Source organism: Gallinula chloropus (genome assembly GCF_964237585.1).
Source record: "Gallinula chloropus genome assembly, chromosome: 1".
NCBI classification, from domain to species: Eukaryota; Metazoa; Chordata; class Aves; order Gruiformes; family Rallidae; genus Gallinula; species Gallinula chloropus.
Genome location: NC_140085.1, coordinates 31,453,655 through 31,466,790, shown reverse-complemented (window position 1 = coordinate 31,466,790; position 13,136 = coordinate 31,453,655). Strand labels below are relative to the sequence as shown.

The following is a 13,136-nucleotide window of genomic DNA, read 5'->3' as shown; positions in this document are numbered from 1 at the left end:
TGCCCCACTCTCTTCGTAAGCTGACCACAAATTTGATAGAGAAAATTTGGTGGCAGCAAACACAAGCTCAAGGATATTCATTCACTAGCAATGTAGCATTAAGTAAGTCAGTGGGTACACTTCTGTGGCCCATATGAAACACTGGATACTCGAGTATGCTTCCTACTGCAACAATAGCATTTGCTATGTACAGTAGTAAATGGCATTCTCATGCCGTCATTTCTGGTGGGATGGTCATCACAAGGATACGCTAGCTGGTTTGCAGTATAGCATAAATTTATGCAGCATGGGACAAGAGGTTTCTCATTTCCACTCTCTGGACAAGCAAAGCTTGGTAGAGAAGGGGAAAATGCTTTCTTGAGATGAGTGGGCTAAAGCAGTGCTTTATCATTTACTTTCTAAATACTGAGAGTCGGTGTTCTTTGATGTGTCTGTTTTCCTGGGATTTATAAAATATTGCCTGATTTTGTTACAACTTTTTCCTTTTCCCTTTCAACCTTTTTCTCTCCAAATGGTTTTGCTCTTTTTTTCTCTTGTTTCTTTCTTACCAGAGATGGTGATGTATATTTTTTCTGTTTTCAGTATTTCTTTCTGTCTCTATCTCCACATCTCTTTTCTTCCTCTCTGTTGCATGTCTTCTCTACTTGATTTCTTCTGGCTTATTCTGCTTTATATCGTCCCCATCAAATCTACACCCCAGATACCTGCACATCCCACTCCACCCACCTGGCCTGGCCAGGAAATGAAAATGTTTATCAGGATCCCAACAGACAGATGATCAGGGCAGAAAACTAAGGACAAGCAGCAAGCTAAGGTGCCACCCAATGAGAAGCTGTCCCTACCTGATCGATGAATTTTCATTTTACTGCTTAAAGAATGATGGATTTCTAACTTCTGATTAGGGCTTGTCTGATAAATATGTATGTTTTGAGTTCTTCCTGGCTGCTGGAAGGAAGGAAGGAAAGGTCCCTTTCCCTCTGTTCCCTGCACTCATGCCGCTTCAGAGGTTGGAAAGATACTGACTTTGTCTTCTCTCCTGCCTTCTCTTTTGGAGTTCACATTTCCCAGTGAATGGCTCCAGTGCATGTTTCTACTTGGTCAAAACTTCCTTAGGTTAGAAAATGTCCCTGACTTTTACCCATTTCACCAGTGCCCACAGAGGCTGCTGTAGCAATGAAAGCTGAGGGCAGGAACCATGGGCCCAGAACTTCACAAACAATTGCCAGGAGAAGCAAAGTGAAGTGCTCTCTGTATACAACACTCTTTTTGAGTGACTATTTGAGAAAATATTTACACAAATATGAAGACTATAGCTCCCTAACTGCTAGTTTTTAATAGAAATATACGTTCTATTTAGTAATTCAAGAAAACAATACCTGCTTTGAGTGGCTTTTTCCAAGCCAGAGACCAATGCAGACAATAACACTCTTTTGGCAAAGTGGCTTTAGAAATGACTCTTTCCTAAGGAATTTAAATGCAAAATCTAGTTGCCCTTTGCATCACTGTTTTGTAAGAGCAGGCTGTAAACATGTGCAACCAGAATTTGCTTCGGAGCCAATTCAATCCAGTCATGAGCTTGTTTAAATGAAGTGTCTTTCAGACGTTTGTAGTTAATGCTGTGAAAGCATTGGTATCTAGACAGACTGTTTACTACTTGACAAAGGAAACGCTTTTTGTAAAGGCAAGACTCTTGGCAAGATTTGGGGGTTATATCATTGGAATGTGAGACATGCCTCTCGCGGGCCATATGTCGCAACAGTCCAGACGATCTCATTCTGCGACTCTGTTAATGTAAACGGCACGATTCGGAGTGCTCAGAGCAGTGGTGGTGATGCCCTTCCTTGCCCCCTCTACTCTGTCCCCATCTGCCTGCCTGCCTTTCCGTGCGTGCCCGAGCTCTCTTGTTGCCTGTACAGAAGGGGATTACTTCTCCTCTGTATCTGAATTCCAGTTAACATGGAAGGGATTTAGACCTCCCTGAGCTGTTGGTGTTGCCCATAAATGAAACTGAGTGTTTTCCTACATTACTGAAAAATATGGCTGGTAAAAATGGGATAAATATATGAAGGAATGCAGTGAACTGTTCAATATATTTTGTGTAACAAGATTGGAAAGGGTTGTCGGAAATTTTGTTTAAGCAAAAAAAAATCATAGGGTTTTTTTTTATTTGGATTCCACTGCAACTTGATTTGTGAGGCTCAGATGGAAAATCCTAAATTGCAGTTCCTCAGCTGAACTCAGTCTGAACTGTTCAACTCCTTCATTTCATTAACACAGCTCAGAGATTCTGACTTAAAATGATGATGTGGTGTTCATCTTAAGCTCTTGTGATAAAAGCAAGATAAAAATATTGCTGGAGTCTTAGCTGGATGTTTTAATGCATTTAGTGAGCTGAGGGTTGGAACCAGCATTTGCAAAGAAGTAGAGGGATAAACAGGATTTGATATGCACAGTATATTTGTCCTCTGCGTATCGTGCTGGAGGAATTTGAATTTTCTGTTGAGTTATTTCTTCTCTGCTGACTACATTGTAGGATCTAATTCAGGCAGAAGACATGATTAGGTTTTTTCCTTTATTTGCATTATATAAAAAGTAGCAAAGATTACTTTTTTAGCTGAATTAAGTAAGCTTTATCTAGTAAGCAGAAATATTTTTTTTTAAGATTGTGGTTTCAGAGGAGCAAGAGTACACACCCCTGCTAATCTGACCGTTAATACCAACATCTGTCCATATGGCACATACTATTTATTGCTCATTTACTCAAAGGTTTCCATGTAATTGAGTTTATTACATTTATCTGGGTATGAGAGGAAGGTAGGGACCTTTTGTCAGACTTATCACACACTCATGATCTGAAGGTAAATGCTCAGAAACAGTGACCAAAACAATTTGACTGCAGTTCTGCTGCTAGAATACATAAAATATTCATGTGTTTGTCTTTTTTACAGTGGAGTTTCTGAATCCCTAATTGCAGTCTGCATGCTTTGGATGGTTATGAAGTTAGGGAACATTTAGCTATTATGAACTTCATTTATTCTGTAAAGGTTCTTTGTTAATCATTCATAGAACCAAGTTTAAAACTAGGCTAGAGTGTGTGCAGCTCGCAATCTTTATTACATAAGTACTGATAAACGTGATATGTTCAGCCAGATGCCTTTGATTTGAATGTTGATGTGTACGTAACAGAATGATTAGAGAGTGACTTATTCAGAGGTTCAGGCATTTTTTTAATGAATTTCTCTCTCTGTTGCCATTAGAATTTTATTATTATTCCTGAAATGAAATGAAGAGCAGCTTGGTTGTTTGGTGGAAGCTCTGTGCTGAGCACTGCAATGTGTTTTGTGCATGCCTAAGTATACTCAAGGGAGCAATAAAGACAGTAAATGCTCTTGAGACTGTTTCAGATTTAATTCTAAATAAGAATAAAATGCAAATTACAAAATTAATTTTTCACACATATCCCAATTGCATCACTCATCTCCCTCCACTTTGCCCAATCAGAAGTCTTTATGAATCCAGAAATGCAATAAAACTCATAGTCTGTGACTTCATTCATTTCTCATCCTCACGTCTTGCTGCACCAACTGACATCTCCGGCCCATAGATTGGTAGCAGATCTCATTAGCCATCCAGGCTGGAGCCTTGGTGTGCTGACTAGTGAAGCTCAAAGATCCATGTTTATTTTCACTGACAGTGTGGTTGCTCACTTGAACTTTCCAAAGCTTACTACCAAACTACAGATTTTTCCTGAAAACCGTGTGTATGTACGTGCCCCTGGGCGTGTACCTGCAATTCGTATGTACTGCTTTTGCAACACAGACACATTGGTGATTTTTTTTTCCCAGCATGGTCAGACAGGATGTGGTGGGGGCAGCAGTTTAGTGGCAGTACCGTAAATTTTTAGTCTTGATAATGAACAAATACCCCATGTGCTATCTCCATTATAGACAACTCTTTGAACCTTTGCGAGTACTAGCAGCTTAAAACAGAACTCTTCTTTCTGAGTAGCCATGAGATGATACTGTGACAGAACCATTCCCCAGTTAAAATTATCTCTGTCTCCAGATTTCAGACAAAGTGAACCATAGTCTGACAGAACTAAAACTCATGATGCCTGACTGTTTGTTTTTGCCTTTGAAAAATAACTTTACTCGTACAAATTCTATTTTTACTTAAATCCTTGAAGCAAAATTCTAAATTCAGGCACTTTATATTCCATTCAGTGAGCCATTTGGGATAAGGCATTAGTTCAGGTTCTGGATTTAGTTCTTGTTTGTTCTGCTGGCATTGGCATTGCAAAAAATGCCTTAGTCTGGCAGGATATTCTGGTTTGTTTAAAGAATCCTTCTTTTGTTACCTTGTTCAGCTGCCATCACCTTCAAGGGATGACCACCATGATAGTTGCCAAGTAGATTAAGGGCTAAACAATGAAGTTCTTGGTACTGTCACATCCCAGTCTGCAGTCTTACATTGCAACTTGCAAAAAATCTGCATCAGAAAACCACACAACTCAAATTGTAAATCAATAAGATTTCCATTAATACTCAGATTAATCCTCTAGAGTAAAAAATTCAGGCTATAGGTGCCTGTAGTTTTATAATACATGGATAGTTGCCCTCTATTTCTCATTTCCTCTCAGTTTAATCTTCCATGAGGTCTCTCTGAAGCTAATGCACATGAAATAAAACAGCTGTCCTGATCCACTTTCTTATCAGCACTTTTAGTCTGTCTTTTTCATCCAAGATAGTGAATTAAATATGAGATCTGATTTGACACGGAACAAGAGAAAAACACCAAGAGGCTTTTCCTTTTAGAAACAATATTTTTTAGGCTGGAGGTCTTTGAAATATGGATGTGCTTTAGTATCAAAGTTGAGTGCTGTTTTAGTAAGTGTAACACAAATTCCTATTCTATAAATGCAAAAGAGAGAGGTTAACCTATGTGTGTTTGATTGAACATGACATCTTTCTTCCGTTATCTTTAAATGGTTCAACAACTGTTTTTTGGAGAGCCACTGTCCCACCTGCAGTAACTACCTGGAGTACTCACAGGACTGAAAGTTTAGTCTTTCTGGAGGTTTTGCTGTGAGTAAAACAGCCTGTCAGATTTCAGACAGCAGTTTGGTCACTAGTCAGTTGTGCTGCTAAGGCAACAGATGAGCGTTTCTTTCTCTTCTACACACAGGTTTAGGTATGGCAAATGGGTTGAAAACTCTTTCCATGCAGTGTGTGCATCTGTATGTCTGTCTGTTTCTCTCTTTTTCTCTCCTTTTTCAAATAAGTAAGATGGAAGGGAGGGGAACATGATTCCATGGGTTTGTAATAGCTGGAGGGATGCATATAAACAGTCTACAGCAGACTGAGATTAAATTGCTTCTTTACCCAACAGCATCTCTTGAGTCCTGCAGAAAAGGATAATTTTAAACTGCAGGTAGGCACCCAGGATGGGTGGCTGGGGCTGACGCTGAGGGGTGCCCCAAAGCAGCCAGCTCCCCAGCTGCCCAAGCCAGGCCTTGGCCTTTGGATGAAATCTCTCGTGTTCAAAGAGAGAACACTGCTTTGTATGCAACTGCTAGCAGATTGATGTGCCACTAGTGGGGTGACAGAGAGGTCTGCTATGCATCTGCCGTTACCTGGAAGCTCACTGAGCAGAAGCTGAGGATATTGTTTACTCTGTGATGGGGTGGGGGATGAAGGAGACAATCACTTGATACCTACTGCTGTGACATTTTAAAATATATTCAGCTGTTCCTCTAAAATATTAACCAGTCATGAATAATGCAAAACAAGGATGCTTAAAATTCAAGAACAAACACAACTTTATGTTCTACCAATTAGGTTTCAATTACATTCCAGTGTTAGTCTCATGCTTAGAAAAAAAGACATAAATTATGACTTTCTGCATTTAGTAACATGATGTATATTGCTGGCTCTGTCTGAGCATGGGAAAATAAGGTGTTGACAGTAATACATTTTCACTATCAAGGGAAAGGGTGTTAAATCGTTCATGTTGCATCAAAAAGCATCTTAGATGGGTCACTAATGCTAGAGACAGTTGTGGCAGTTTTTGTCTAGGCACAGACATGGTGAGCTGGAACTGCTTCATTTTCAGTTTGGTGCTAGCATTGACTTAAATGGTAGAGTTATGTCAGGGTGGGTTTAAATAGATGATCCAAGGCTTACATGTAACAATAATACTGAAAAGCCCATTTGTGTGTGGAGTCCCAGACCTTTTTTGTGTAAATACAGCAACTGCACATCTGTATCTGATAAACAGATGCAAAGATATTGCCATACTTGTACACTTGATCTCTTTACTAAAACTGTCCTTTAATCTTTGCAGTGCAAAGAGGTACTAAATGCTTACTGTCTGGACCCCAGTATTGTATTTTAATTTAGAAAATATTTTGTAAAATACTTCAAAGACAGAAGAATTTCAGGACAGAAATTGTAGTGATAATGTGTGGCTTGGGATATTGGAGTGGTGTACCTACTTTTTAATTTGTTTTCTTTTCCCTTTACGGTGTTTTTAGTGTTGTGATCTTGGATACCATGCTAGTCTGAACAGAGCCCTGAGAACATACCTTTCTGCAGAGTATAACCTTGAAACTTCCAGGCACGAGGGCTTAGACATCATTGAGAATGCAGTCGACAGCTTGGAACCACGAAGCGACAAGCAGAGATTCATGGAAATGTACCCCACCGCCTTTTGTCCACCAATGAAATTTGAGTTCCAGTCTCATATGGGTGATGAGGTCTGTTTACTGACAGGGATCCCCGCTGTTTCTGTTTACCAAGACAGAATTTATCTCCCTTTACAAAGAGCCTGGTAAAAGCTGTTACTGCTGCCCAAAGCCAAGTGGATCTGCAATAACATTTTGCACAACTGGCAGCGCTGTTGTGAGCTTCTTCAGAGTTCTCAAGTAAAACTTGTTATGTATTATTATGTTCTGTATTGCTTGTAATGACCTGGCTGTGAATTTGCTGGCCAACCTGTGCTGAGCCCAGCACCATTATAAGTAGTGGCTTTATGTCTTTGCTACCTGCCTCGCCCAAAACAGAGCTTGTGGGTGCTGTTTGAGAGCAGCTGCAGAGCTGCTTCAAATTACACATGCTGAACAGCAGCCTTTTCCTCTTCTTCCTCCCCAATTTTATCATCTGGAAATTTCAGGCATGCAGGGTATCCCAGCTGTGCCCTGTTCTGCTACACCGAAGACTGGTAGCAAACCAGAATGCAGAATCACCCATGTACATCATTTATCTGAAGATAACTCCAGGGATTGCATTTCTTTGTGATAGAGAAGCAGGTAAAACAGCCATACAACAAGGCTGTGCTCTGTAGTCATAAGATGTGGTGTGCAGTCCTACACTTTGTAACACTTTATGTTTAGATGGACAGACACATTTTATTGTCTGTTTTATTGAGTTTCAATAGCTCTGACAGGAATTCACCTAGTTTTAGGGAGAGCAACCAAAGACTATTGACTTTTTTAATTCCTTGCATCTTACAGCTCTTCCTGATTCTCTGTTAGGTTTGTCAGGTCACTGCCCAGCAACCTGTGCAAGCAGAACTTATGCTTAGGTACCAGCAACTACAGTCACGTTTGGCCACACTCAAAATTGAAAATGAGGAGGTAAGATCTCTGTCTACATGGGCTATGCATTGAACATGATTTTTTGAATGATGCAGTGTTTTTTATCTTGTCAAAAGCATGTAAATGACCCTGAAATGGCTTCAGCCTGTATGAGATGTTTTAATTTTTTAAATCAAGTACTGGCAAATATGCTAAGGCAGATTGTCTGACTTACAGAAGCTTGGAAACCTCATCTTTCACCTGTCCATATCTTCACATTACTGAGTTCTGTGTTTTGCAGAGCACATACTTTGAAAGTTTTGTGGCAGAAAACCACTAAGCACAGTTATTGTCTTCCGTGACCACCCTCTGTCCAGTCTCTAAATTGCTCCTTCTGTAGTACGAAGGAATTTAGACTGTCTTTTGTGATAGCTGAGTCAAAACCTCTTATGCTCTCAGCTACAGCTATTTATAAACACAAGTTCTGAATGCCTGCAATGGGAATAGCTCACCTAGTAAAATAAAATGGTTTTTTTTTAAAAAAAAAAAAAAACAGAAAAGCTATGCTGTTCTCTTTCCCCTGCTCTGGCAGCAGAGAGATCTCCCAGTGGATATAAATTGTACTTTTATCCAATTTAAGGCAGTGTTAAAGGCCGTCAGTTTAAATGAGAGTCTGTTCCTAAATTAAAACATAGGGATAATATGATTTTTTAGTGTCCTTTCCTGACAAGTTTTCAGGATTCCAGTTTTTCTTGCTGTGTTATGCACTAAATGCCTAGAACAAAGCCTTAATGTCGACAAGAACAAAGCATTAATGTCCATGAGACATGTCTTTAAGAAAAAAATCCACTTGAATTCAGAAAGTATATTAAGGTAACAAAGACAAAAGGAAGAAGAAATATTATTTCTTTCAATGAACTGAACCACAAGAGCATAGGGGGATAAATCATGTTGGCAGGCACGGAAAGGGTATTTACCTGCACTGAACATGTGTGTAGAAGTGTGCAAGATTTGGGCTGTAAGTAGATTAACTGTAGTAGAGACTCTGCTGAAGCAGAACTGGAGGTAAATCACATCCTTGTGAATCTTGCCAGTTACTTTACTGCATTGTAGAAACATTGCATCCCCTGTTCCATGGCCTCTGTGCCCTCGTTCCCACTATGAGCTGCGGTGCACCACAGCTCGTAGGAAGTGCTTCCAGGCTGATGTAAATTGTTCTTTCTCCAGCCCACTCCTCCAGCTGGGTATTCCACTCCTGCAGTCTAAACATCACTGTGCTCCTCACCATAGCACTCTGCAGAACAGTGTCACAGATCTTTGTCTTGGAAGAACATGTTATTCTGTCAGCCAGATCCTTGGACAGGCATACTCAATCTAACATGTTGACCACACTTAGGAGAATTGACCCTTCAGAGCAATGTATCATCTCTATTGCCTCCCAGATATCAAATCATGTCATGGTTTGATTATTATTTCAGGAAACAAATGCTTGAGAGCACTATACAGTCATCACAAGAGTACATCCGTGTTTATGGACTGCACCGTGGTCAAGCAGAGAGCTAGATAGGAAACCTAATTGTGTCATTCTTCTGCTTCATAGATACCTGTTAGAGCACAGCTAATTTTTCACATTCACAGACCAGTGTGCTTGGGGGAGTGTGCCAGGGATTTATTTGGATTAACAAGCTTCCCTTCTAAGCAGCGTGATGGGTATTTCTGCTGCATTTGGCCAACTGTGCGTTTTAATACCAGGTTAAGAAAACCACAGAGGCAACCCTGCAGACAATACAAGACATGGTCACCATTGAGGACTACGACGTGTCGGAGTGTTTCCAGCACAGTCGCTCCACGGAGTCTGTGAAGTCAACGGTCTCTGAGACATACCTGAGTAAGCCCAGCATTGCAAAAAGAAGAGCTAACCAGCAGGAAACGGAGCAATTCTATTTCATGGTATGTTGGCTGCTCCCTCATTCGCGTGATACAGACCAAACACCTGAAGTAAATGTTATGCAGAAGCTCCTGGGATTTTTGTGCCATACGTAGTAATAGATTGATCTGCATCTCTACAGAAATTCAGAGAGTATCTGGAAGGCAGTAATCTCATCACAAAACTTCAAGCAAAACACGACTTGCTGCAGAGGACACTCGGAGAAGGTAAATATCACAATATAAACCAAAAAGTGATTCTAGACTGTACAATAAACCCACTGAAATGCCAAAGGTATACTGGGGAAAAAAATTACAAAAGTTAAAGCTTGATTGTCCAGTAGGCATGGGTGTAATATATAGTCACAGTTTCAGTGCAGAGATAAAAGTGCACACTATAAATTGATTTTATTTCTTCAACAGATATTTATTTCCACCATGCAGACATTTAGACAAGTGACTATATTTGGAAATGGAACTGTTGAATGAAAAATCTCGTGTCTGAAAGGAGAGCTGACACAGTCAGCACGGGATGATTTAAGACCAGTGACAAATGCACTGTTTCTACTTCCTAATGATTTCTGTTGACTAGAGGGTTTTTTAAGAGTTGGGAGAGAGTGACTTTTTTTGAGCATACAAAATTATCCAGGATGCATTTATTATAACAGACTCAGTAGTGCAATGCCTCTCACACATGGACATGAATGTCCTTCCAGCCAAACAACTCAGTGGAGCGTTTATGAAATATAAAAGGTGAAATGCTGACCTTACTGATGTCAGTAGTGAGATTCTGGTAGACTGAATTTAATGTTGGTCTTCCAGAGACTGGAATGAATGAAAACCTCATGAACAGTTTAATACCTGTTGATTATCGTTACTGCATATAAAATTGTTGCATTACAAATCATGATAGCAGAGAATTATCTATTGTCCTGAACATTCTCCACAATTTTTAAAAATACATCTTAAAATGTAAACCAAGTCAACAGCTGTCTGTGATCAAATGAAGTAAAGCTGAATTAGGGCAGTAATGAGTCAGGCACTATGCACATTTCCAGCCCACCTCTTCCCAGTCCTCCCAACCAGCACTTCCTCATGGCCCAAAGGGAAAAGGAGAATCACACTGCAAGCTTTGAGGACTGGGCACAGAGTGTTAGAGACTGGAGAGGAAGTGAATTACACTACAATGAGTAAAAATCCTCTCCTGAAGGTTAAATACTATAATTCAAAGTTCAGACAAAAAAAAAAGGAAACTTGCTCTCAAAAGAGTGTTTCTAAAGGATGTGTCAATTTATTTTCATTTCACTGCCAAAAATCTGTTGTTAATCAGATATCTTCTAAGGTGCCTAACAAGCTATTAACATGTCTATGGCTAGGACCCAAACAAAACCCCTGTCCGGGGAGGGACTGGGGCTAGGAAATAAACAGCATTTTCTTGCAAGGCTGGGTGGTAGAAGATGGTGGCTGGTTTTAGACAACTGACTACATTGTGTTCTTTCTCACGGAAGTTTTCATTTAATAGGGGTTTTTTTTTGAATGCATGTGTTGAGCAGTTCATTCACACAAAACAATATGCAGCTGATGTTAGTCAAAAAAAGAGGAAAATCTTCCTTCAAAAGCTCACAGAAAATGTGTTTGGGAAAATAAAGTGAATGTTTGTTATTTGAAAGCTGGGTAAAATGCATGATCATCTGCTGAAGGGACAAAGATAAAAGGCAGCCAGCAGAATCTGATGCCTAATGCATGCTGGAAAGAAAGAAAGGATGGACTGTATGAAGGGAAATACAAAGCAAAACTTCTCAGCAGGGTGACCTAAGGAATAAATGACCGTCAGGCTCTGGGCTGTGCTGCCATGCTCAGGCGTGTTCAGACCACTCTGTTTGAAGAGTTCTCTTTGACCTCCCAGCAGTAACCCCAAGTAGTTAATCTGTGTTGCCCACAGAGTTTTTGCACATACTTGTTGCATCATCATAGCTTAACGTGTACAAATAGCAACTCAAATGTATGCATCCACCTTCAGAGCTGATACTTGGAGAAAGAAACATCATTCTTAAAGGTTAAAAAGTTTAGGTACCACCTTCTGTTGAGGCATGGTCTGCATTACAGTGCACATGCCTGGGAAGGAGGACCTGGATTCTCTACATTTCTTGAAGGGGGATGGTTGAAAGCGTGGAATTATGGCAGATAAAGAACGTTATTACTGTAGCTGGTATCAAAATGAATTTGTAGGAAGTGAACTACTCCCCTGCTCCACTCGAGCTGCCTTTTCTGGCAGCTTTAATGTCAACAGCACAGCAGACAAATAACACAGGGCGCTTTATTAAGTAATGCAGAGGAGAATGGGGAAAGAAGGAGAGGATCCTCTCAACTGCAAGTTTTGCTTTGGCACCCTCTCTTGCTTTTATTCAGGCCTGTGTGGTGTAAGGAGGTAGGCTGAATAAGTCCAGATTCTAGTCTGGTGTCCACAACGTTGACAGCATTTGGCTTCTGTTCGAGTTCAGTGACTACCTACTACAATCTCTTACTGTTTATGGAAACAGGAGGAGCATATTCAGGATCTGCACAAGGGAGATAGATGATGTGCTCTGTGCTGAGTCAGCATCTACAAATTTGGAAACGTAAATGAGACCTACTGAAATGAAATTGATACTAAACATGGGAAGCACACTGATGCTCATATTAATTCTGACTCAAGGCTCAGCCTTTGAATGAACAAACGAACAAAGCAAATGGAAATACAAGGAGAATGAGCAGTTGTAAGAGAAAATACTCCTCTGTCCTGGATAATTTTTGCCCTAATCTGTTAAATATCATAGATGTCTGTCCCTCAGACTCAGGATTTGTAGCATCTTTTGTTTTACTAGCATTTATTATTGGGATTCTTAGTCTCAATGAACTTCCCCTGTTTACATGAGTAGGGAGAAGTCCCTGCCTTACCCTTTTTCTGTCATGGGTTATTTTACATACTCTTCTTTCATCTCTCTGTTTCATCTCTAAACAAATGCCAACAATTTTTTCATGTCATATTAATGCCAGATATTTTTCCCAGAGCTTATTCTTTGTGTCAGCTTCTGTGAATCCCCACTTTTCTGGTACTGCAAAACATAGTTTCAGATTAGGATTTCAATACTGTGCAGTATTTCAGGTCCACCTGGACATTGCCAGATATTACTATGTTTTGCATATCACTGTTTCTCATTCCTTCTGCAGTCTGGCAAGCTTTTTTGGTGTCCCTTTTGAATTGAACAGTGCACTTAGACCTAGCCCAAGTAATGTACAGCATGATTTTCAGAGTCAATATATTGGTCTCTTCGCTGCATAGGTGTTTAGCTCTTTCTTCCCTAGTATCTCACTTGAACCTGTCAATAATGAATTTCACCTGCCATTCTGTGTCTTGTTCCTTAACATGGTTAAACCCCTCTGAAAGGCTTCACAGTTTTGTGAGGACCTGATACAAAACTATTTCACTCATCTGCACAATATTCTGCTTCCTTAGCTTCTGTGATCTCCCCAAGACATTAATAAATGTATTCTATATTACATAAATGGCCCTAGTGGGAAGGGTTGAGTAAATGACTGTTACACTTTTGCCATGATGAAAAAGGACCATTTAATCCCCCTCGGTTTCCCTTTTCTT

General features: G+C 40.1%; 1 protein-coding gene across 2 annotated transcripts in view; it reads left to right on the top strand.

Moving 5' to 3' along the window:
- Positions 1-13,136, top strand: part of SRGAP1 (SLIT-ROBO Rho GTPase activating protein 1) — a 147,362-nt gene that overhangs the window by 96,486 nt on the left and 37,740 nt on the right. For both annotated transcript variants that reach the window (XM_084260223.1, XM_084260222.1), the window contains exons 7-10: positions 6,533-6,754; positions 7,532-7,633; positions 9,326-9,523; positions 9,643-9,727. In XM_084260223.1, the coding sequence (XP_084116349.1) occupies positions 6,533-6,754; positions 7,532-7,633; positions 9,326-9,523; positions 9,643-9,727 (607 nt within the window). The remainder of the gene's footprint in view (positions 1-6,532; positions 6,755-7,531; positions 7,634-9,325; positions 9,524-9,642; positions 9,728-13,136) is intronic.